At 33.3% G+C, this 23,604-nt stretch overlaps 3 protein-coding genes across 4 annotated transcripts; all 3 read right to left on the bottom strand.

Annotated features, from left to right (window-relative positions):
* Positions 1-6,429: 6,429 nt before the first annotated feature.
* Positions 6,430-13,602, bottom strand: LOC105335980 (neuronal acetylcholine receptor subunit alpha-6). The gene is made up of 6 exons (XM_011440132.4): positions 13,498-13,602; positions 10,688-10,860; positions 9,923-9,967; positions 8,857-8,981; positions 7,408-7,943; positions 6,430-7,044 (listed from the first exon to the last, which is right to left on the bottom strand). Exons 1-6 carry the CDS (start codon positions 13,520-13,522, stop codon positions 6,638-6,640), a joined length of 1,311 nt encoding a protein of 436 aa, XP_011438434.2. The 5' UTR covers positions 13,523-13,602; the 3' UTR covers positions 6,430-6,637.
* Positions 13,603-13,950: 348 nt separating this feature from the next.
* On the bottom strand, positions 13,951-18,498 carry LOC105335979 (neuronal acetylcholine receptor subunit alpha-4). Of its 2 annotated transcripts, none has more exons than XM_066082090.1 (6): positions 18,399-18,498; positions 17,069-17,226; positions 16,845-16,889; positions 15,895-16,013; positions 14,877-15,412; positions 13,951-14,340 (listed from the first exon to the last, which is right to left on the bottom strand). In XM_066082090.1, exons 1-6 carry the CDS (start codon positions 18,439-18,441, stop codon positions 13,952-13,954), a joined length of 1,290 nt encoding a protein of 429 aa, XP_065938162.1. In that variant the 5' UTR covers positions 18,442-18,498; the 3' UTR covers position 13,951. The 2 variants fall into 2 exon arrangements, with proteins under 2 accessions (XP_065938162.1, XP_019926070.3); XM_020070511.3 differs by having other exon boundaries at positions 18,396-18,498.
* A 1,876-nt stretch (positions 18,499-20,374) lies between these two features.
* LOC105335978 (neuronal acetylcholine receptor subunit alpha-3) lies at positions 20,375-23,404 on the bottom strand. The gene is made up of 5 exons (XM_020070509.3): positions 23,253-23,404; positions 22,769-22,813; positions 22,320-22,444; positions 21,147-21,682; positions 20,375-20,870 (listed from the first exon to the last, which is right to left on the bottom strand). The coding sequence occupies exons 3-5, from the start codon at positions 22,424-22,426 to the stop codon at positions 20,482-20,484; spliced, it is 1,032 nt and encodes a 343-aa protein (XP_019926068.3). The 5' UTR covers positions 22,427-22,444; positions 22,769-22,813; positions 23,253-23,404; the 3' UTR covers positions 20,375-20,481.
* Positions 23,405-23,604: the final 200 nt, after the last annotated feature.

Here is a 23,604-nt window from a genome sequence, read left to right on the forward strand (position 1 = left end):
TTGTTGAGATAACTGGACGCAAGTCTATACAAAAACACACAAATTATGCTTAGAGATCGGTAAATGGCATCAAGAAAATATTTTTACTTGAATAAAAGGGCTAATTGGTTTTTTAAGTGACACTTGTCATTAACTGAAAAACAGTTTTCTTCTTACGCCAATTTGTTTCAATGAGTAAATACCATATAAAACAGGGTCTTACGAAATGCTGATCTTGAAAAAATAATTGAAATATTTATTAACGATCTTTAAAGATCATGCAGCGAAAGCGTAAACAAGACTTTCGAGATGAGCTTGCAATCGCCATGCAGTAGAGATCAAGAGGTATAACTATAGGAATAATTGTTAGAGAAGGTTAAAATATAAATTCTTAAAAACAATCATGAGCACATGCAATATGATGATGAAACAAAGACGATACAGAGAGAATCATTTAAACTCTTCAAACGCTTGGGTTGTAAAAAAAGTCCTTTAACCTGAGTCGCCAGATAGAAGCTTTTAACCCGATGTCACCTCAAGGAATTTTCGTGTATCAATGTAGCATAGAGAGAACGATGTTAAATAACGGCGTGATAGTGTGTAATCATTATAACCTATGCCAGTACTTTTGTATTCATTTAAAAGATGTTGTTTTAAAAGAGAACGTTAAAAAAATGATAATTTTTCTTCTGAAACAAAACTTGTATTTGTCATGACGCAAAGCGTCAAGTTGCGTCAATGATGTTCTAAAAACGTTATGTTTCATTATGTATCATTATGTATAATGTATCATTATGTGAAGATCACAGACATTATAATTATGTTTTCTTCACAATAGAAAATATACCTATCTACCCAATAATACATTAGGTAGAGGGTTTAATGCTTTTATTATGAGGAAAATATAATTTATAACGACAGGTATACCTGTGCTGTCGAAGTTGTTGATCAAACTCAACGATCTTTTGATAAAATTCCAAAGTCATAAGCCACGAAACAATTGTGTTTTCAAAAGAATAGTTGATATTTCTTAAAGCAGTTTAAGGTTTATATTATTTTTTTTTCTAAAGGGAGGGGTGAAGGTATTTTTTTTATACTTGAGTTTATTAAGTAGAGATTGTTTTTATATGAAGAAAGCTTGGATCTAACTTTCTAACTTAAAAAACTCTAATAAACTCCAAAAGTTATCCTATTTACAGGATTGTTATATTGCTAAATACATTTAGGTTGTTATGTAAATTACGACTCCTAGATAAATGGCAACAAAATGCTGATAACGGATCTTATGTGTTAAAAAAATTTATATGTACAGTACTGGGTATGCAGAGTTTGCTAATAGATTATAAGTATCGAAAATTCGAATTGATTAAATACTGGAGTAAATAATTAGTTTGTGACAACAATATTAAATCAAATTGCTTTGTGGTGTTGTTGGATGATTTATGATTCCATAACTCAGATATTAAATTCCTGGTGTTAAAATTGTTCGATTGGTTTAGGCTTTTACGACATTAGGATAAAACAGAATATTTAATTAAGCGAATCAGGAAATACTAACAGAATATCTTATTTCTTAACATTGTGTGCCATGCCGTATTTACTTTGAACAACTATTGATACTTGAGCAAAATTCGGCACGTGTGTATCAAAAATTTGATTGTCATTCTAAAAAATACCACTTTTATTGAAACTGCACTGCCAGAAATATAGGAAAATGGCGTACTAGTAACAGTGAGTTTCATTTTCAAAATATGATTAATATATGAATCTTATTTTTTTTTTATTTTTTTTTTGATAAAAAAAAAGCTTCCGGTGTTTCAATAATTTGTATTAAAATGCGATTTAAAGATAAAAATCTTGGAAAGTATATAAATATTTATCGTCATTTACAAAAGGAATGAGTAATTTCTACAATATTACTTTCTTGCATATTGTAGATATGAAATGCGCATTTTATGTTAATACTACTGGGCTGTTAAGTCTAAAGTGAATAAAGAATGAACCAAACATGTCACATCAAATGAATAGGATCCATATAATGAAATGTGACAGCTGCAAAGTTCAATTACAATGGCAGGTGCGTTACCTGTCTGATATGGTTTTGATATTTTGATCAATAGCTATCAGATGCGCATGCCTGTCTGCACTTAGTTGTGTCCTCGTCCGATTAATCACCCATCTAGAGGAAAAAATAGTTCGAGGACAGATAATTATCAGCGGCTTAAACGGATCATTAGAGATTTCCAGCGAGAAATGAGTGTTGTCGGAGCAGAAGAATCACAAATTGATTAAAACTACTAAATGCTTTCTTGATGACGTCAGTTGGTGCGCGGGTAACTTACTCGGAACTCCTCGAATGTCTCACATATTCATTGAGTGTGCGAGAAGTCCGAGGTCTTCCGATTGGTGGATGTTTTAGCTATTGCCGAGAGAGTAATATAACGAGACGGCTAATTGTGTTAAATCGCTATTGATGGCGAATTTTATGAGAGAAAGACGGCTGTTTTCATCGTGTTTCTTACAATGTCGAGAAGATTTTTTATTATGTTTAGAGACTGAAACAAAAAAATATAATCATTTAAAAAAAAATTACCAGGAAGCAATATAAAATTTTAAATCAATATTATAATACATACATGTAGTTTTCAGTTTCAATTGAACAAACATGAATTCGAAGGAAAGATATGTTGAACAAAAAACGATTTTCTGGAAAATTCCATTCCATCAATTTTGATTATATGCTCTGAAGAAAATAGCATGCCTCAGCTCGTTTGGAAAACAAGAAATAGTATTTTCTCTTGAAATACTTTTAAAAGTTATTGTTTTTATGATCCGAAACGGCAATGGCAAAATTGATACATGTATAATGAAGAAAAACCGGTCATAGAAACCCTGAGAAAAAAATTACTGAAACATATCGCGTTAAGAAACGTTTATGCTGTTGACTGAAACCATTTTCACTATTATATCTTTTATGGAAAACGAAACTATTAATTTATAAAGAAGAATTCAACAGGAAAACCTAAAACAGAGAAGACAACTCCTGCATTTACATAATTTTTTGACGATCGGGTGGCTTAAGATAAGGTAAGGAAAGTGAAGAGAAGGGTAATATAGGGCAATATATGTAATATAGGGTAATATAGGGGTCAGAAAGGGTAAAATAAGGATAATATAGGGAAATATAGGGGGCTTTGTACCAGAAAGATGCATTCTAGACAGCAATAATTGAGTTTTTATCATTCATTTTAAAAACCATCTTTTTTAACCCAAAAAAATCTTTTCCAGACCCAGTCTCTCAAATTTTGGTCGGTAGGGATAATTTTCGGGGGAAAAAAAAGTTGTGAAAAAAATATAAATGTATTTTGAACTAATTAAGTATTTTAATGTAAGACAAACTGTTAGATAAATCTATTTCACACGTTAATGCATTAAGAGTTTTAAATCTGTCTTATAGCTGGAAAAAAAATTTATTCATACAAAACTAAAGTTCAAACAAGAATAGATATGGGTTACCCCATATCCAAGATATTCGACTTTTAAATTACTTGAGTTTTTACTGTGCTTCACCGATCACTGTTACAATCAAAGTTAAAATCACTTGCTTTGTTAAGAAAACTGGCAAATGTAGTTCTTCATGTCCGTAGCAAATACTGCCACCAGTCTTGCGTCACTAGCAAACAGTGCACACATCCTTAAAATGATGCAGGTGTTGCATAACCAATCCGTCATTAGAAGAAAAGAAAAACACACTCATACACAATAAATAATTAAAGAGATTACGTAATAGCTAACAAATAATATTAATCATGAAAGTAATATAATTATAGTAATAATATCCGCAACATTCATTACTGAAAAATTGTCAATCGAAGAATGACCCATATTTTCGTGAAAAAGACTTAGAAGGCAGATAGAGTAGGAATATGAATACTTCACACTTCTTATATTTCTTTGAAAAAAGGTGATTTTTAAAAATAATTTTACGTTATTTGTTTTCTTTCACGTATAAAATATACATTGATATCCCAAACATTTGTTATAATGCTACTGATGATGAATGGATGAATTTTTCAGCGCAATTGTGTAGAGAGTACCTGACTTTATATAGTTATAATAATGATATACATGTATCTTGAATAGATAGTAAGCACTGATCGAATACGTGTATATTAAAAAAACTGGCATCTTTTGAACATATTGCGGGTACATATACAATTTAACAGTAAATACATTTGTCTAATCGGTTTAAAACTCTGATTTGGATCGACTTATTGCAGTACGAACGGATCGATAAAGACTAACAAGTTAATGTCTGTTTCGTAGCATTCGATAGCTAAACTTGATGAAAGTACATTTATGTGTCGTTGGCCACTCGCTTTCAGAAGCAATCAACGATTTTCAAATTAAATTTCAAAAGCAAATTGATAAAAACAAAATTAATGCGAAAACCCAAGTAGGACAGGGAAGAACAGACAGAAAAAGACAGAACATACCCCCCCCCCCCCCCACCAAATTTTGTTTTCTTTCCCCCGAACTGTCAGTTTATCCTCGCGAAGCAATCAATCAAACTAATTCAAACCTAGTTAAACATTCTCTCAAAGATGTACTTTTTTCATAATACAATCCAGTCATAATGATTTGTTTGTAAATGAAAAAAAAAAAAATCAATCATTGTTAGTTTCTTTCAAATCTAAATTCGGGTCCAATATTTAATAATTTGTAGTGTCATTATTAAATTCTTTATGAATTGTTGTCTGTTGCATAATATTTGTTTCGTGTTTTCATGATGAAGAAAAAAATTAACGAGATTATTCTACATTGATTTTGGAATTGTACAAATACAGACGTTAATTAAAGGAATCTAACTCTTCGAAAGAATAAAGCCGCGGGAATTATTACATTGCGCTGCTAAAAACCTTTACCGTAAAATTTCAAATAATAGTAATGTCATTTCAATTTTTTGGAGACTGGAAACGCAATGTGTAAACGTCATTTGTATGACCGTGCTCAAAAATCTATTGCGCAGTGATATTTTTTAAAAATTTATCCTGCATACTAGAATAACGGAACTAATTTCGTTGATACAATTTGCTTTTTTTCATGCAAGTCATAGATCTATATGAAATAAGCCATTTTTCCTTTGTTACGTCCATAAGTCTTTTTTAAAAGGGGATTAATCCAAATCCGAATATCTATCAAATTTACACAAATATGAATTGGTTATCAGAGAGTAAACGCTTTAATCCTAAATCCACATTTTAGTCGTAAACGAAACAAACGTATGAGAAAAAAACCTCAAACAAAACATGACAGAAAACTTGCTGGCCAACATCTGGAACTAATGTAACGATCGGTATGGGTTTTTATTATTTCCATAAAAGCTGTGTGTCTTATATTTACGGGCTTTTCCTTTTTTTAAAAGATGTATATTAGCCTGTATATTGAAGAGAAAAGCAACATGACAAACAGTACCCAATGTTTTGTATATTTCACCAACTTTGAAACAGCGTGTATCATCCGATAGTTCGCACCTATTCTTAATTTGTGAACTGGTAAATGAGGAAACATTTAATCCCTGACAACAATAGTATCTGTGATGTTAATCTAGATTATTACCATCCTTTAATTTCAATTTTTTTCGCCATCCATTGCTTTTGCTCTTAATTGGTGCAATCGTCAAACGTTCGTTCATAACACACGTTTTCGTCTGCATCGAATATCAATGGGAGAAATTGGTCTTTGGGTTGAATGCAATTTAAAGCGATGTGTAAATCTCATTAGAACCATTTTAACAAGACCTTGGACTTTCAGTAGGAAGTAGCTATCCATTTCTTGTGTTAAAACGCGGTTTCAAGGGAAATTTGCACCGATTGCGTAGTCTAAGCTCAAAAGTCAGATAAATCTTGTTGATTACAGAGAGCTATGACTGAGTGGCTGAAAATGAAATAGACAGGCCTGCGTCACATTGCTGTTTAACACAACTACCCAAAGTCCAAGCTCTTGTTTTAATGGTTCTAAACCAAATAAGTTTCACGGGTTTATGTGTGTATCATTGTCATTTCCACCTTTAAGGCTGTTGCTCAAGATATTTATGCACATGCGTTTAAAAGAATTCAAAAACTGTTTGATATATATAATATAATTTTCTTCATGAAAAAAGATATTTATCATAAAAGCTGTATACAAATAAAGGGTAAACAGTGATAAAGCTCTAATACCTATGTACAGTATACGTACATGTATATGTTTCTTGTTTCTGATTCGATCGTGCATAAAGCTGAGAGAGAGAGAGAGAAAGAGAGAGAGATATGACAATAAGAGAGAGAGAGAGAGAGAGAGAGAGAGAGAGAGAGAGAGAGAGAGAGAGAGAGAGAGAGAGAGAGAGAGAGAGGGGGGAGGGGGGAGAGACCGCTATAATATTAGGTAAGATAAAGTCGTACATGTACAATTGTTTTTTTTAATGTTTTTATTTTTTTAACGATAATTCAACGTTTGAAGTCAAACAACTAAAATATTAGTCATTTACACAAAAACTGCGTAATTATGCAAACTATTTCAGAACACCATGTACAGAAATACGAGGACACTCCTATTTTTAACAAAAACAGTTAATGGTATAGATATATAACATTTGATAATTTAACAGAGAGTACATTTAATACGTGACGTATTTCAGGACTATAACAGAAACAAAAATAACCGTGGACAAAAGAACAACGAACATAAAAATCAAGAAGAATAAATAATCCAAGACGGCGGCGACCAACTTCCAGGTCATTTCTGTCTCCTCTTCTACGTCTTCCGCCTCGACTTCGTCTATTGACGTCATGACAGGCGTTTTGGTGAATTCAGTGACGGGAGTCTTTTCAACGGTTTCTGTTTTATTGGATTTCAAATGGCAGCTGGTACCTTTCCAGCAAAATATTTTCATGAGAAGCGAGATAAATCGTCTGGTCCACTTCGGGATGGGTTTCTCGACTGGTGTGTGGAAAACATTGATGACGATGATGACAAATAGAACAGATATGGTCCCCACCCCCAGTACGGCGGCCAGGTATATCGCTGAAAGTAAACAAATACTGGGTGTCAAATGCTTTGCATATATAGAAAAAATGTAATTGACATGTAATCATTCTGTATTAATAAACACATGAAGTAGTAAAACTGTAAAGTAAAAAAAATTTTCAAAAAGTTAAAAAATTAATGTTAATACATTGAATGCAAATGTATGTTTTCTTCTTGTTGGCTTAAAGGATTTCTTCAAAGCAGCAACACAGATAAGATAAAACCCCGAAAAAATCATCATAACAATATGTCATTACGTAATTGTAAAATTACGTAAGGTTCAACTTATAGAATATACGGACAAACACTATAAATATTAAGTGCCAATAAAAACCAGTTATAGATTTGAGTTTGACTTACACATGTAGCATACGGAGACAGATGTACTGGGGATATTCTCAGATATGACGGACAGGTACACGGCGTAAGCCAGCAACACCGTCAGAGAATATCCGATCTTCTCTCCAGAGTCCACGTGAAGTTTGAACGTCAGGGGGATGAGGAGAGCCATCAAAGCCACGGGAAACATCGTGTTCAGCACGTGAAATAATGGTCGTCTGCGCAGGTGAAATCGGAAGGTAAGACTGGAGAACGACTCGCCTCCCCTTGCCTTGTCGTCTGATTGCATGCCAGTTGCAGACAGGAGTTCCCATTCTCCGTTTTTGGTGTAAAAGTCTAGATTTACCACGTTTTTGACCATTTGCAGTCTTATTTCGTACGTAGTGTAGCTGGAGGTGGTGAGTTTTAGGTCACAGGTTTGGTAATCTAGTGGGTAGTACGTAATGTCCGACTCGCAGTTTACCATGTAGATTCCGGCAGGACTCCATTGTACGAAGCCTTGTTGGTTTAATCTCATCGGAGTGTTCGGGTTGCTGATTACGGATAAATCTTGAACTCTGATGAAATAAAAGAGAAGTAAGAAATAATCACATTTCCCCGGCCAGACTTAGTTTCATGTTCTTGGGGATTTTTTTTTGTTTATTTTATTTATTTATTTTTGTTAGTCGCAAGTCACCATTTCCGTCACGTACATATATGGGCGATGATTTTTTTTATATAGAAAATACACATATGATATAATTATGGGAAAATTGTATCGTTCATTATAACAGTTTAACAAAATATTATGTATATTTTGGTCCATTCCGGCGATTACGGCATACCTTTTAACAGAAGCAATATTTGGCATATAAGGTCATGTCAAAATTCGACAAACTTGTAAACTTTACATTTGTGCTATATCCGAGGGTGATGATACACAATTAATGCAGAAACTAAGGATTAAAAATGTGCAAAGAACTAACAAAAACGATTAAGCTGCAAAATGTGCATAATACGATCGAAGAAACAGAGACAAATCTTGAGGTACTTATGCCTGAGTTTTTTAAAGGTATCTATAAGATACTCAGACTCGCACACAAACACGATTGTATATTCGAATTTACAAGTTTACAGTTCTGGATTTTTTAACACGAGTACCCTTCTATCGAATTATTTTGCTAAATGTGTTGCGACAATATGTGAGTGTAAGGTTCAGTGACCGCCTTATGGGATATATGTTACTACATGTATAGATCACTTAACCTTTCAATGGTGTTTAGGCAAATTTTGCCCCTTGATGATGAGGAGGATGATGTTATGCAAAAAATCATAAACTACACGTAATACGCTAAAACTGACTGTGTGTGTTTATTTCCCAGGCTAAAAATGTACCATCAGATTTCTCATGATTTTACAAAAGTCTAATAAGTTGTGGGACTTTTGTGAGTGTTTAAGTCAGATAATATTTGAAATATTTAAGTGACTCACGAGTTTTCAATGAATATACATGGCCTCCACATATAGTTTTCGTTGCTGAATAGGAATTTGATATTTGTGTAGTCCTGAGAGAGAGTTGTAGAACTATCCCACATCAGACGGAAATCTTGCCATTTCTAAAAATAGAATGGACACTCGATGACATGTATATTAGATTTACCATAAATGATTATAAGTCTTAGAGTTTTGAATAGTATGATAGTTACTTAATCACTCAATACATATACATTTACATATGGTTAATTAATGACAATGATATATACTGCACGATCAATGCACACAATATCAGAGTTTTGTATAAATAATAAAATAAACGTCTTAAAATTTGAAATGAAAATCAGAACGTTTATAACCATAGCAAAGCTAAAAAATATACAAAAGCAGGCGATCAAATTGAATCATATGGCCGGAGCTTTGGGGGAATCAAATTGTGGGCTAATTGTGTGACAAATCATTTCATTCTACGGTTTAGCGAATTTTGTTAGATAAATGTCTCGAGTTCAAATTGCATACAACCCTTGTAAGTAAGTATATGTTTTTGTTCATTAAATTTTTTTTGCTGATTTAAAGATAATTATGTTTCAAATGCAGAATACAGCGTCTATGATTTCATGGTGCAACATTTAATTCATCGTCTTTGTCAAATTGTAAACAAAATTAACATTAACAAGGTAAGCAATTTATTGTATATGTATGTATACATGTACATGTCAAATATATTGACGATAAACATACTAAATCATACACACACAAACAATCAACATTGCTCCATCATTTCATATGTTCAAAAAGGTTTTGAACAAATTTCGATATTGATATTTTTATTTGATTTTAACTGAATATTAAACATTGTTCAAGACGACCAGCTAAAATATCCCAACTCCCCTCTTTTCCAGTTCAGGGCATTATTTAAAATACTGCGCAAATCGGTCCGTTTAATTTATTTCATGGAACTTACAGAAGAAATTACTTTCCGTTGAATATAATTTAACCTAATTTGGGTTAGTTCTATTATTAATTAACGCTGAGCATCGTATTGGGTTGAGTAAATCCTTACCATAGACAGCTGAGCTGATACCGATAGCGACTGGTCCTTGATGTTCTACAAAATTAAACGTTCTACTCTGAATCATCAATGAATAATCAATAATTAATCAATGTTTCTTCTATTTACTTTTAATTAAAACTGACGATGACAAAGGTTCATTTCTTTCAAGGCGACAATAAAAGGATTGACAAGAGAGGATTATCATCGTAATTAAAACCAATAATATAGAAACATCGAAGTTGATTGGAACCCATGCAGATATTCTTTTTATATTTGCATGATTATCATAATGGATTATATCTCAACATGCAATAATATTGATGTTTTTAACAAATAAACCTTCAATTATTCTGTTGTAATTGAAATATTGGCTTCGTTTTATAGTACGTTGAAATTAAAAAAAAATGAACAAATTTATTGATCGTTTAATCTTCAATTCATTTATAAGGTGGACAATGGCGCCTTTATTATGATATATGTGTAAGTGTTTTCTTTTGAAATAAATTAAAATAAACTACAACCTTAAAATATGCTGCACACATCTGATGTCTGATAGTGTGGGTTTAACCATCAGTTTTTGAAATTTTCTAAAGTCATGCAAGTAACATAACGGCATGGTTGTAAAATCGAACATTATAAAATGATCGATGATTTCAATCTTATTATGATGTGCGCCATTCTTCTTAAAGGAAACATCTAGGCACCGCTGTACGCTAATGACTTTGTGGTTAATTATAATGTAGATAATAGTTATTGCCTCTACTTTATACTTACTAGATCATTGACGGTGAGCAGGGTGAGTTCTATGTTCACCTGGACCTGTTTCATGGGTCTCTGTAGATGGGAGTACCCGGTGAATATCTCCGTCCTCAGGGCAGTCTCCAGTGCCGTGGTGTAGGCCGGGGGAGATGACTTACCCCCCTGTCCGGCTACCAGAGTGTATAGTGCTACAAAAATTATGATGATGATTGGTCAACTGTAATTGATGATGATGATGACAATTGATGATGATGATGATGATGATGATGATGATGATGATGATGATGATGATGGCGATAATGGTGGTGGTGATGAGACGACAACGAGGTGATGCTGATGACGTCGATGATGATGATCTTACAACAAAAACATACCGGTATGATGTGACATGACCAGCAACTGTCGTTTGGGAAATGTATATGCAGGTAGTCATTCTTTGAGTATATACATGTATGAAGTGTTTGACAACACAGGAAGTTGAAATAAGAATTAATCTAAGCGACTTAGAGTATTGATATAATACATGCACATTTATTTCTTTTGTACTTGTTGAATCCCCAAACCACAACCCCCAACATCCGGGGGGAAAAAACCTTTAGCAACACACTGACAGCACATTAAGACGGCCTGACGGCTGGACATCTCTGACGTCATCAATATGGCTGACAAATGCTGATAAGGGATAACTTATTGAGAAACAGACAAAAAAATGAAATTTTTTTGATTTTTTTATTTCTTTTTTTGGTTTTTTTAGTTTTTTAATTAAAATGCTGATCATACTGCCATATTCATGTCAAACTACTGTCGGCTTACACGTGTGGTATGCACACACGTCTCAATTTCAATTATTTGACATGTGTTACATCTATTGCTCGTTTCGATGTGGGTTTTTTTAGTTAACTCAGCCAGATAAAATAGTTCATTTATGCATGTTATAAATACACATTTATTTGACATTTGATGACATGTTACACGAAAATGTACCAAAAATTTGAGATTCAAGTGTTTTCTGCAAATAAGCTCTATATTTTTTGAATTTCATTTATCATTAATTTTATTTGAAACGATTTTATTTCTCAAAATTTCATTGAAATTGGAACGTATTTGAAGAAACATACATGTAGCTATGAATGACATCAATGAGATAGATGGTTGCATTAGACTTTATTAAATTTAATCTCCAATTAATCTGTTTAAGGATGAATGGATAAAGACTGCAAGTGAAATACTTCAATTCATTTTTTAAAGAAATGAACATTTTTCATATTGCATATTTGTGAAGTAGATTGACACAAATCTCTAGATTAAGGAAACGTTTAAGATAAAATTTTAAGAAAGTCGGTCGTCTCATTTTCTTTAGAAGATAGTAAGTCAATAAAATTCGACAGGCAAATATTGTTTCAGAGATCTCTCGGCGTATCTACGACGTGAGGAAGGTCTGGGATTATTTTGAAAGAGGTCAGTTCTTTCCCTTAATTCCGAATAAACGATTGTTGAAGGTAATCCTCTTAGCTTTAATTTTTAAAGGACGACATTCGTGCCATTTAAATGACAAGAGATCAGTTTATCTAAATAATCATTATTTTTCAAAGATTTTTAGCTTATTTTTTCTATGAATTAAAATGTAAAATAAATCTTTGTAATCATATTTTTATAGTAGAAAATATTTACAAATTGATTTTAAAAAGTTTTGTTGGTTTTTTTTTTTTTTTTTGAATATTTAAAAAGTTATTATTGTATAGTACATGTATCATACGAACTACATTCATACCCAAGAACTGTGTGATACATGAGTCATATTGTAAATTTTGAATTTACTGGGTGGGTGTTATTACACAATATACAACATGACAACTTTGTCATGTTTACACTCACCCAGTAAATTCAAAATTTACATGACACATGTATCATTCGCGGCATTTTATACCCAAGAGCTGTGATCATTTAAAGACTTAGGTAAATAGAATGAACTTATTTCTTAAACAACTTGAATATCATTTTATTGAAGAGATGATATGAAAATTCCAACATTTCAATGATATAATACAACATTAAATAAAGTAGAAATGCTAAACTAAACCTTAAATTTTCAAAATTTATTAAGGACATTTTAAAGACGCTTTGCTCCTCCTAAACCATCCACACTAACGTTAACAGTACTTTCACAATTTTTCTTGCATGATATATTTGTATATTGTAAATATTGTAAATTGTAAATTTCTCGTGATAGTAACATGTTACATACTATAATGTCATTGCTATGTACACCTGTAATAAGTACTAGTGCATGTGTATGTAATATAACTTTTATTCAATTTTGAGTAAATACAGGATTGGAATAAAAATTACTTCTGGCAAGTTTTGTAAAACTTTTTAAAAATTTTCAAACAATAGCGATCTTTATAACGAACTTCTACACATAATAAGGTCATAGAAATTAACCTTTCGATTTCATAAAAAGTAAATTTATGAAAAAAAAAGTATTTATCAGATGTTAGACAAAGCTTTTCCTTTTTGAGGCATAAAAAGAGCACTTGTTGTATTCATTCATTTGTTAACACATCATAGCAATCACTCGTCTTCATTATAAAAACAATATTAAATTTAAAAATAAGTAACCCATAGAATTTCATTAAAAATCAACAAGCAACAGAGTTCTTTAACAGAATTAAAAGAAAATTTATTGAACAAAAATGAAATTGATAAAAACGGAAAACTATTTACATGAATGTAAAAACTCAAAACTATGATATGCGTGTATATTTCAGCAACAAAATTTAATTTAGACATGAGTACACGAGACATGAAATTAAGATAAAACTTACCGAACAAAACAACGAGTTTTTCCATCTTTCAGGTCATTGCCAAGCATTCTATTAGGCTTCGTACCTGACCAGTATGCGATTAAATACCCCGACATTCATAAACAGAGATATTTAAACCCCAATCGTTATCAATAACAACTTGTTTTATATCATGCGTTACTTCATTAACAAACTAAATAAATACGTTTTTTTTTTAAATTTGACAGTGAGTGAGATGTCTTTCAACGACCGCCATTAGAACTTTGGATATAAAAAAACGAACTTTCAGTCGAACTTGGATGGTAATTGATCTAAGTTTATGAATAATATAGGGAATCATTTGAAGCAATTAAGAAAACAAAGAGCAGAAATCAATGAAGATCATAAAAATATTAATGGGGTCATTGACTTTACACATAAAAAATCTACACAGCTACTTTCCTACAATTCATTAAAATCTGTTTGTCTATGTTTTCTATGATGTTATCATTTGAAAAGAAATCAGAAAAATAAAGATAATGGTAGAAGCCGAAATTATTATCATAAATGACAAGAAAAAGAATCGATCTAGCAGACGAGACAATCGGACCCACGTCATTTCCTCTTCCTCTGGGTCACATGACTCCAAAAAGGCGCCATGTTTTTTCCCCTTTGGTAATTCTTCTGTTGCGGGTGCCACTTTTACTGGCTGTGTTGCAGATTCGTTTCTTTTCCTCCTACATATACACTTTTCCATTTTTAAAGCAACCGACTTGAGTCTGTCCGACATCGGTTCGTCATCGGGCGTATGGTGAACGTTGATGACGAGGATGACAAAGAGAACAGACAGTGTGGACAGGACGAGGGTGGACGCCAGGTAAATAGCTGGAAGACAATAATTAAAACTGAAACCACTTTTGCCATTTCATTTGCTTGAATTTTTCATCGCTGGAAATTTCGCTTGCAATTTCATAAATGAACATTTCGCAATGAACTCTTGAATTACCATTGTTTTTCAATGACATATTTACTTTCATTTAGTAGTTATCTGCAACGAGCATTGTCAGACTGCTACAGATCTGGTAATTTTAAAACGAACTGTCTACATATACTCAAATCCCAAACTTTTAAATCAAAGTCACATTTAATGACAAATACAAATGTACATATTTTATGCATGGTACATGTATCTACATGTAATTAATCAAGTTCTGCAGGGGGAAAATTATACAGTTTATTGATCTAAGGGTCTTAAGATAATCTTATTCTTTTTTATACGAATCAAATCCACATGTAGTATGTCATTCAATGAAACCCCCACCTTTTTTCAACAATAAACATTGAAGAATAGAAAGTGCGTGTCAGTAATTGTCTGATTTGTTTCCCTTTGATTTACATCAAACCGTGTTTTGAATACGTACACAGATAACATATGGAGACCGATGTACTTGGAATGTTTTCCGAGATCATGGACAGGTAGACGGCGTACGCCAACAGTACCGTCAGACAGTACCCGATCTTCTCCCCGGACTCCACGTGCAGCTTGAACGCCATAGGAATCAGGAAAGCCATCAACACCACGGGGAACATGGTGTTCAACACGTGGAACATCGGCCGCCTCTGTAGGTGGATGCTGAACGTGACTTTCGAATGCGAAACCGATCCTTTTACTCTGTCGTCTGGCTTTGTTCCAGTGACTGCCAGAAGCTCCCATTCTCCGTTTTCGGAGTAGAACAGAAGATCGACTGGATTGGCCTTTAACAGGAGGTTAATCTGTAGAGAGGTGTATCCGGTCGTACTCAGTTTGATGTCACAGATCTGCTGATCTAGAGGATAGTACGTGATGACGGCCTCGCAGCTGACCATGTAAATGGCGGACGTACTCCATTCTATAAGGCCTTTTTGGTTCATTCTCATTGGCGTATTCAGATCAGTGATGACAGACAAGTCCTCGACACTGTAACATTACATATGACTACATCATTCATAGCTTCTTAAGGGTTATCAAATGAATTGAACGTTTTTTTCAGTAATATTTGACCCGTTTTGTTACAGTGTGAAATATTTTCAGAATACAGTAAGCTTTGCTGTAAATAAAGAACAGGGATGTAAAAAAACAAAAAAAAAACCAAAACAACAAAAAAACAAAACAAAGCAAAACAAAACCAAACAAACAAAACAAAGAAATCGCAAACAAAAGAACCAAATAGAACACGAGTAGGTAAAACAAAAATTTCTCCTATTGTTTGTTAAAGAATCTCAGATTGTCACTGATATTGCGAGTAAGATCGAAATTATCAGAATAGGAATTTGTTCTCCATCTATTCTTGTTGATTGCTTTGAATATATTTTATTGTATGTATTTAAAAAATCTTATTGATTAGAATGTAAATCCGTAGAATACTTTTATATACAGACAGATTAAGACATGATACGTACGAGTTTTCTACGTAAATGGTAGGTTTCCATGTATACCGTTCCGTGGAGAACATGTAATTAATACTGCTGTAGTCTTGTGTTCGACCAGTGTCCCATTTCAATCGTTCATCCAACCAACTCTGGAGAAACATAAACAAACGTTGATTAAGAAGGCTGAATGGTCGTTGTCATTTTTAGACTGTATTGATCTCCTTTAGAAGGAGAGCTCTATATAGAGATACTGGAAAATACTCAAATTTAAAAGCTAAAATTTATGTATGTTTTCTTGAATAATTAAGAGTTTATAGCTTAAGAAATCGTTTACGTCTGGTAATTAATTTTTTTACAAACAAGCCTCCGTAATTGGTCCTATACAGAAAAAATAATTACCAAAAAATCCTACATGCAGAAAATATCTGTTTTAAGAGAGCTAGCTGGTCATGGCCATTTTTAGGCTTTATCAGTCTCCTTTAAAGGAAGACCTCTATAAATGTTAAATGTATAGAGAGAGAATTTTAAATTTCATTTGGAACTTTGCTGACAAATAATTAATCGCTAAAAAATATGAAGTGCCAAAGTTCAGGATGTATCTGATGGATGATCTGTTGACGACTAATCCTTCTTAAGAGGGATCGACGGTCGTGGCCATTTCAAGACTGTACTGGTCTCATTCTAAAGAAGAGCTCCTTTTAAATATATTGAAAATTAATAAATTAAAAAGGTTAAATTAAATGGATTTTTTTCTTATTCAAATCGAAGTTTATAGCTAAACAATTCATATCTAAAACTTTACGGATGATCTGATGGTTAGTTTATTGGCCTCCTGAGCTATCGGGGATTTCGAGTTTTATTTTGGAGGGGGCACTTTGATAAATTTTAGCCCAAGTCTTTATATGATCAACGAAGGACAATTTGTGGATTATGTGAAAAGGTAGCAGACACCTTGGCAGCTTTGATAAAAGATACCATACCAATCCCAACTGTGCCGATACAGATAACGTCTGGTCTTTGATATTCTGAAGAAATAAAAATGAATTTGTAATATACATTTAAATGTAACGGAAAATAACATATATTAAAATAGTGAAAGTAATATTGAGATAATGAAAGTAATATTGACACAGTAAAAGTGTTATTGACATAGTAAAAGTAATAATGACATAGTAAAAGTGTTATTGACTATATTTTTTTTTACCATGTCGTTGACAGTGAGCAGAGTCAAATCAGCGTACACCAGAACTTGTTTGTTTGGTCTCTGTTGAGTGGAATAACTTGAAAATAGTTCCGTTCTTAATGCTGTCTCTAGGGTTATCGAGTAGACACTTTGACCAAAAGTCACCGTCGTGCAAAAACCTATAAGGCAAAGAAACAGACAGGGACATGTCAAATGATGCTATTCTAATATGATATATCTGTCCCAAGATATGTATGCCGCACGTTTTCTTCAATAGTTCTATATTTGTGAATACCTCTGGGTTCAAACGATGTTCATTCAATAGCATGAAAAAGTCCAAAGAGTTCCCTTTTGAACACCCCCTCTAGACGACAAAAAAAATAAAAATAAAAAGTCTACGGGGATTTTCCATTGCATAAGAGATGAATTATCCGGATGATAATTCCGTGTGACTTCCAAACGGAGAAAAGATGTAAATATTCCCCATAAAAAATCTCCGTATGAAATCAGTTTTCGTTCCTTTGAATTTTTATGAGTGAAAAACGATAATGCAACAATGAAGATATCTTGGAAATTTTCTTTCGATTTTAATTGCACTTCTACTTATGTGTATTTATATCAAAAATTTTCAAAATATGTGGCATAAATATCTTTGGACAGACTATAACATATCATTCCCCCTTGGAGGAATGGTGAGCACACATTGAGGCAAATGGTAAAATCAAATACGTATCTGGGGGGGGGATGGTGTTATGATTGTTTGGACTCTATAAATGACATAAACTTTGATTAAAATAATTAAGACTCAAATAGAATTTAACCTGAAATGAATGCTTATAAGTGATACTGATTACATTAAAATACTAAGTAAGTGGGATTTTTTCATAATGTGTCTCTGGTTTGAAGCAGAAAATGAAAAGCGAAAAGAAAAAAATCTATTTCTGCATGGTACATTGGTAAGATCATTTGATCGATTTTCATTCTACATGTATTATAAGATGGCTAAGCGAAGGGAGCGTAGAATATGACATATGGTATTCAGATGAATCAATGTTTGAAAATCTAATGTATACTGGCCACATTACGTAAAATCCTCTTTTTTCAATTATACATGTACATGTATCAAGTGAAGAAGGATAAAGATTGACTTAAGTTGGTGCAGAAACTGATATTCTGTCAAATTTAAAAAATGGAATAATTTGAAGCATGTACTTATTTATCTCAAATCAAAGATTGGAAGGGAAGGGGCAACCTCGACCGCTAACCGTTTTTAGAATCACAATGATTTTGTCAATTATTTTTGTAAAAAATCGAATTGGTTAATTGTGACATGACAATAGATACTCACTGCAAACTACGAACACAATTTTGTATATTTTCTTGTTGACTTCCATAATTATCCTTGTAGCATATATATAATTATAAGGTCGTTTCGTTTGAGTATAAAACAACACTGTTTAATAAATCAAAGTAAAGGGGAGATTAGAAGATTAGAAGAAATTACAATCTTCAAAACACGAAGACGTGATTATAGAAATATGTGAGATTAAAACATTAAAACTAGCAAGGGGGTTTAAAAAAATTGAAACCAGTTTGTCATTCGCTTCACAAATGATCAGTCTTTTAATAGTCGTACGTACGTAAGTACTAAGTATTGGCGGATCTTTTATGTATGTATTTGCAAAACTGGACAAAATCCTCGAGATTTTGAGCTGCTCGTAGACGTGCCAGATTTTGCATGCACAACGAGACTCATCGGAGTCTGATTAATGTTAAGGAATGTTATCATAGAGATTATTCACGGTAACATTTGAAACTAGAGTTGATTTGAATTTAAAAAAAAACAAGCAAACCTATCCAATAAAAAAGTAAGATGTTATAGTCATTTTCGATTTATGTTGCTGATTGAACACAAAGCCAAGGACGCTGATTTCCTGAAGTAAATAAGGAGATAAACAATTAAGCGACAAATTTCATTTTAATTGGTCAAAATTTAAAATTGTGTCTCAACACGTTTGGTCAATGTGCAAGATATGGGGGTATGAAAAATTTACTTTGTCGCAAGTACAAAAGGGTGTTTTAGCAATACATTCTCAACAAAAGGGACATGCACTTTTCACATGGACACAGCTTATTGAAACTTTGACAAAGCAGTTGAGATATATAAGTAACTGTTTTTGGTAAACCAAAACCTCTCACATTTACTCCGACATCATTGCCTGTATGAAGAAATCAGACTTTAACTAAATGGAATACTAGTAATAGTTGTGATTTCATCGTTTCTCTCTGTTTAAAAAATTATTATGTCGGTCGTAGTTGTACTATGCATGTCCCTGTAATGTCGTAATCTGAATAATTAAACAATATGTTTTCTTTGGTGATTCATGCGGGATATGAAGGTCGAGTGATTGCAGAAAAAATACGCGGGTTACGGATTTTTTGCTGCAATGATCGCTACCTTCATAACCCGAATGAATCACAAAAGAAAGCATTTTATTGTTTATATTTCATCTTTCTTTTAACAAATTAATAAACTTATTGTAAAATGTAAGTAAAATGAACTCAATTACTGTTAATGTACAACAGTACGTTATCTAAAAGACACAGCCAAATTGTCTCCTATGGGAATCGTGATTTTTTCGTGCAGTCCGTGATTTTTCTTAGGTCGATGGAGGTTTCGACAAATCGACATTTAAATGGGGCGTGTAGATTTCAGTCTGACTGTTTCAATAGAGCAATCAACTAACTAGAAGTTTCCGTAAGAAATAGAGGAAATAATACTTGGCTTTGTAGATGTAAATATACAGGAATGAATATATGATGAATGTCATTTTACGCAGTTGCTTGAATTATTCATATTTCTCTTCCTGTAGTTACCTGTTGAGGCTGTCTCATTAATGCTCATTAATATTAGTGTTGACGTATGAAATACAAACCCAATGAGAATCTATGAGAAAAGCAAATCTACAGTCTCGACAAAATAAATTCGTTTCATTGACCAACATCATTTTATTTCGTTAAAGTGAGGTCAAGATTATTGAATGTCAGATAATAAACATGTTTATGAACGTGTGTAATTTATTTCCTTTCATAATAACTTCAGAAATTAATTTGGCACATTGATTTAAATTTCACTAAGACAACTGATTTACATTATTACGTAACAATCAATACTGCAGTATACATGTAAAGTTATTTTTTAACGCTTCTTTTTTCCTTTTTTAAATTTATTTTTCATGAAGTACAGCAAGTGCCAGAAATAAACAACGTTTTTATCAACAGTAAAATTAGCTGATGGTCTGTATATGTACCTCGCGGTCTAAAAAAATTCGAATGGACGAACTGCAGCTACAGCAAAATAAATTAAGTGGGTTTTTTTAAAACTTTATCTGTTCATGTTATCAACATCCTGATTAGTCATGGAGTTAAATCCATTAATACTGGTTAATTTTCAAAGATATGATTACAATAAAAGCTGCTGTTGACATTGTAATTGTAGCCATGAACACAATGAAGAAGAACTTATCGAGAAGACGTGCCAGCTCCTTCCACGTCAATTCTTCTTCACAAATAGTGACATCATCACCTACATCCGGTGTTTTCTCGATGGGCTTGTTGTCTTGCATGCACATTGGCTCTATTTTCGTTCGTTTTTGCCCAGGTTTCTTTCGTCTTTTGCAGAAGCATGTTTGTAGACAACACGCAAACGACTGTAAAGCAGACGGGATCTCTCTGTCTTCAGAGGTGTGGTATACGTTGATGACGATAATGACGAAGAGTACAGCAATGGTTGCAACGGCCAAAGTAGATGCCAGGTAGATTGCTGGAAAAAATGAATAAAAAGGGAGAGCTCGTGTGGTAAAATTTCCAAAGAGCTACTTATTACTGAAGAAACCCAACCACTTGTGTGAATTGAGTGTGAACAGGAAATAGGAAACCCCGAAATCATTACAATTTTTTTAAAATCATAATGGACTTCATTTAAAGAAATAGAAAAAAAAAAAAGAAATATACGTTGGATCTTTTAAGAGCACATGTATTTATAATTTGGTTTACTAGGCTGGCATATTTTTAAAAACCTGAAATTATCTATACTCACATATGAAGCAAATTGAGACAGATGTACTTGGTATGTTTTCTAGAATCATCGACAGATACACAGCATATGCAAGAAGAACCGTCAGAGAATAGCCTATCTTTTCGCCAGAATCCACGTGGAGTTTAAAGGCCATGGGTATCAAGAAGGCCATCAATGCAACAGGAAACATTGTGTTCAACACGTGAAACAACGGTCGTCTGCGCATGTTCACTCGAAATATCACTTTAGTAAAGAGTTCGCCATCCTCCATTTTATTTTGCGGTTTCTCACTTTCCACTGAAAGCAATTCCCACTCTCCATTTTCAGTATAGTACATCAACGATACTGGGTTCTTTTCCAACTGAAGTTGAATTTCGATTGCCGTGTAGCCAGCGGTTGTGATTCGTATTTCACAGGATTGGTAATCTAGAGGGTAGAACCGTATGTCTGATTCACAGTTTACTTTATAAATCGCGGGCGTGCTCCATCGTATCTTTCCATTCATACGCATTCTCATAGGTGTGTACAAATCAGTGATGACAGATAAGTCTTCAACTCTGCAACAGAAAAGTAGTCGTTTCTAAACTTTATTTGAATGATTACGCACAATTTTACTAATATGAATTTTCGAGCTTTTCAATCTGACAAAAACTCCGAGCTTTAGATGGAAAACCCACCTTTGAATGGCGTGTTGTGTAATATCAAAAATAGGATTAACGCTATCAAAGTCTACAATGCATTAAGCATCAGTAATTTGAAAATTACATCCAAACATTTCTTATCAAACAAATGATAATAAAGTTTAATCTACGCCAGTACTGGCACTAGTATTTAGATTGAAAATTTTGCTTTTAATTCCAAACGCCACCGCTGAAGAAGTAGCGCTGTGGTATAATCAATGAGAGCGAATCAGTCTTTTTGAACGCTGATATAAGAACACACATGACAATAAAAAAAATATCTACATTGTAACAGTTCTTGTCATCACATGAATAAAATCGGACTATTTACAGGGTATTTATATATGTAGATATATTTTCTTGAAAAACAATGCATCGAGTATATCGATTATTTTCTAGTACTAGGTTTTGTCGGCGGTAATGGTTGTGCTGAGGTCCAAAAACTGTTTCACTTCCGGTTTGCTAACTGCATAGGAGAGTTGATTAAAATCAACTCCCAAATATCACAACTTACGAGTTTTCTACATAAATGGAGGGTTTCCAGACATGTTGCTCATTGCTGAACATAAAACGAATGCTACTGTAGTCCTGGGAAAGACCTGCTGCTGCATTCCAAGCCATACTACTGTCTATCCATGTCTACGAAAGTAGAAGTTTGTGTTAGTTACTGTTTGACGCAATCATCAATAAATGGGAATACTGACAGGTGCTCCGGTATTTATGTTTTTAAATCAAGCCCCACAGTCACCAACTTTCCTCATGTCAATACTTGACCTCATGTCTGCGTTTTGACCACAAATTCATGCACTTTTCTTTTTAAGGATTTGAGTTGAGGACTGAGTTGATTGATTTGAAAATGTTAGTGACGACAGGGCATAAGATTCTCGAAGACGCAATCCATAATCCATTTGCTTCGCTTTCAAATGTTACGATTTGCTTACATTTAAATACTTCCTTACATACCAATGTTAGTAAAGCAGATACTGAAAAGGTCTGATCCTTGATGTTCTGTAAATGAAAAATTATCGTTAGTTAAATGCAATATTAAACATTGTTATACTTTCATGTTAAATACTGAAATCTGATTGGTTAAGACGCAGTTAATAATATTTACTATTACCCTCAGCGTTAGCAACGCACTTGGCAACGGGTAACATTAAAAAATGTTACATGCGCGAAAATTATGCGCGTACGGTTCGCTGTAGAATTCACGTTATTCCTATATAAAAGCAGTAAAATTTTCTTAAACATTTGAAAAAAGACATTCAGTATAACAAAATAAATAGTGCCTGTTTGGGAGGATAACAGTTGAAATTGACACCCCTCGAAAACCATTGTCAACCTCCGCTTCGGTTTTCTCGGGGTGTCAATTTCAACTGTTACCCTCCCAAACAGGCACTATTTATATAATATAAAATTATTGTAAACCATATATAAAGATACCCACCAAGTCGTTGACGGTTAAGAGAGTGAAGCCCACTTTCACAATAACGACTTGGGACGGTCTCTGTAGCACTGAGTACCCCAAGAACAGTTCTTCTCTCAGCTGACTCTCCAGGGCAATGCTGTAGGCTTTGGGCGCAACCGCTGGTCTCCAACAGCAAGCTCAAGTAAGTAGTATATTAGTTAGTTTACATGTGTACAGAGAGAGAGAGAGAGAGAGAGAGAGAAGAGAGAGAGAGAGTGTGTGTGTGTGTGTGTGTGTGTGTGTGTGTGTGTGTGTGTGTGTGTGTGTGTGTGTGTGTGTGTGTGTGTGTGTGTGTGTGTGTGTGTGTGTGTGTTTATGGCAATTTGTCTTT

This window comes from Magallana gigas, chromosome 4, assembly GCF_963853765.1.
Source record: "Magallana gigas chromosome 4, xbMagGiga1.1, whole genome shotgun sequence".
NCBI lineage: Eukaryota > Metazoa > Mollusca > Bivalvia > Ostreida > Ostreidae > Magallana > Magallana gigas.

Bases quoted from the DNA above. Each gene is read 5' to 3' on its own strand.
- LOC105335980 (XM_011440132.4), bottom strand. From the start codon at position 13,522: ATGGAAAAACTCGTTGTTTTGTTCG. The intron at 9,968-10,687 runs GTAAGTATAAAG...TTAATTTTGTAG, and splicing joins TGCTCACCGTCAATGATCTA to AACATCAAGGACCAGTCGCT. The intron at 7,045-7,407 runs GTAAGTCAAACT...GTTTACTTTCAG, and splicing joins TGTCTCCGTATGCTACATGT to CGATATACCTGGCCGCCGTA.
- LOC105335979 (XM_020070511.3), bottom strand. From the start codon at position 18,441: ATGGAAGTCAACAAGAAAATATACAAAATTGTGTTCGTAGTTTGCA. The intron at 16,014-16,844 runs GTATGGTATCTT...ATGTTTCTCCAG, and splicing joins TATCGGCACAGTTGGGATTG to AGTTGGTTGGATGAACGATT. The intron at 14,341-14,876 runs GTACGTATTCAA...ATTGTCTTCCAG, and splicing joins GGTCTCCATATGTTATCTGT to CTATTTACCTGGCGTCCACC.
- LOC105335978 (XM_020070509.3), bottom strand. From the start codon at position 22,426: ATGGCTTGGAATGCAGCAGCAGGTCTTTCCCAGGACTACAGTAGCATT. The intron at 21,683-22,319 runs GTAAGTTGTGAT...TTTCTGTTGCAG, and splicing joins TCCATTTATGTAGAAAACTC to AGTTGAAGACTTATCTGTCA. The intron at 20,871-21,146 runs GTGAGTATAGAT...CATTTTTTCCAG, and splicing joins TGTCTCAATTTGCTTCATAT to CAATCTACCTGGCATCTACT.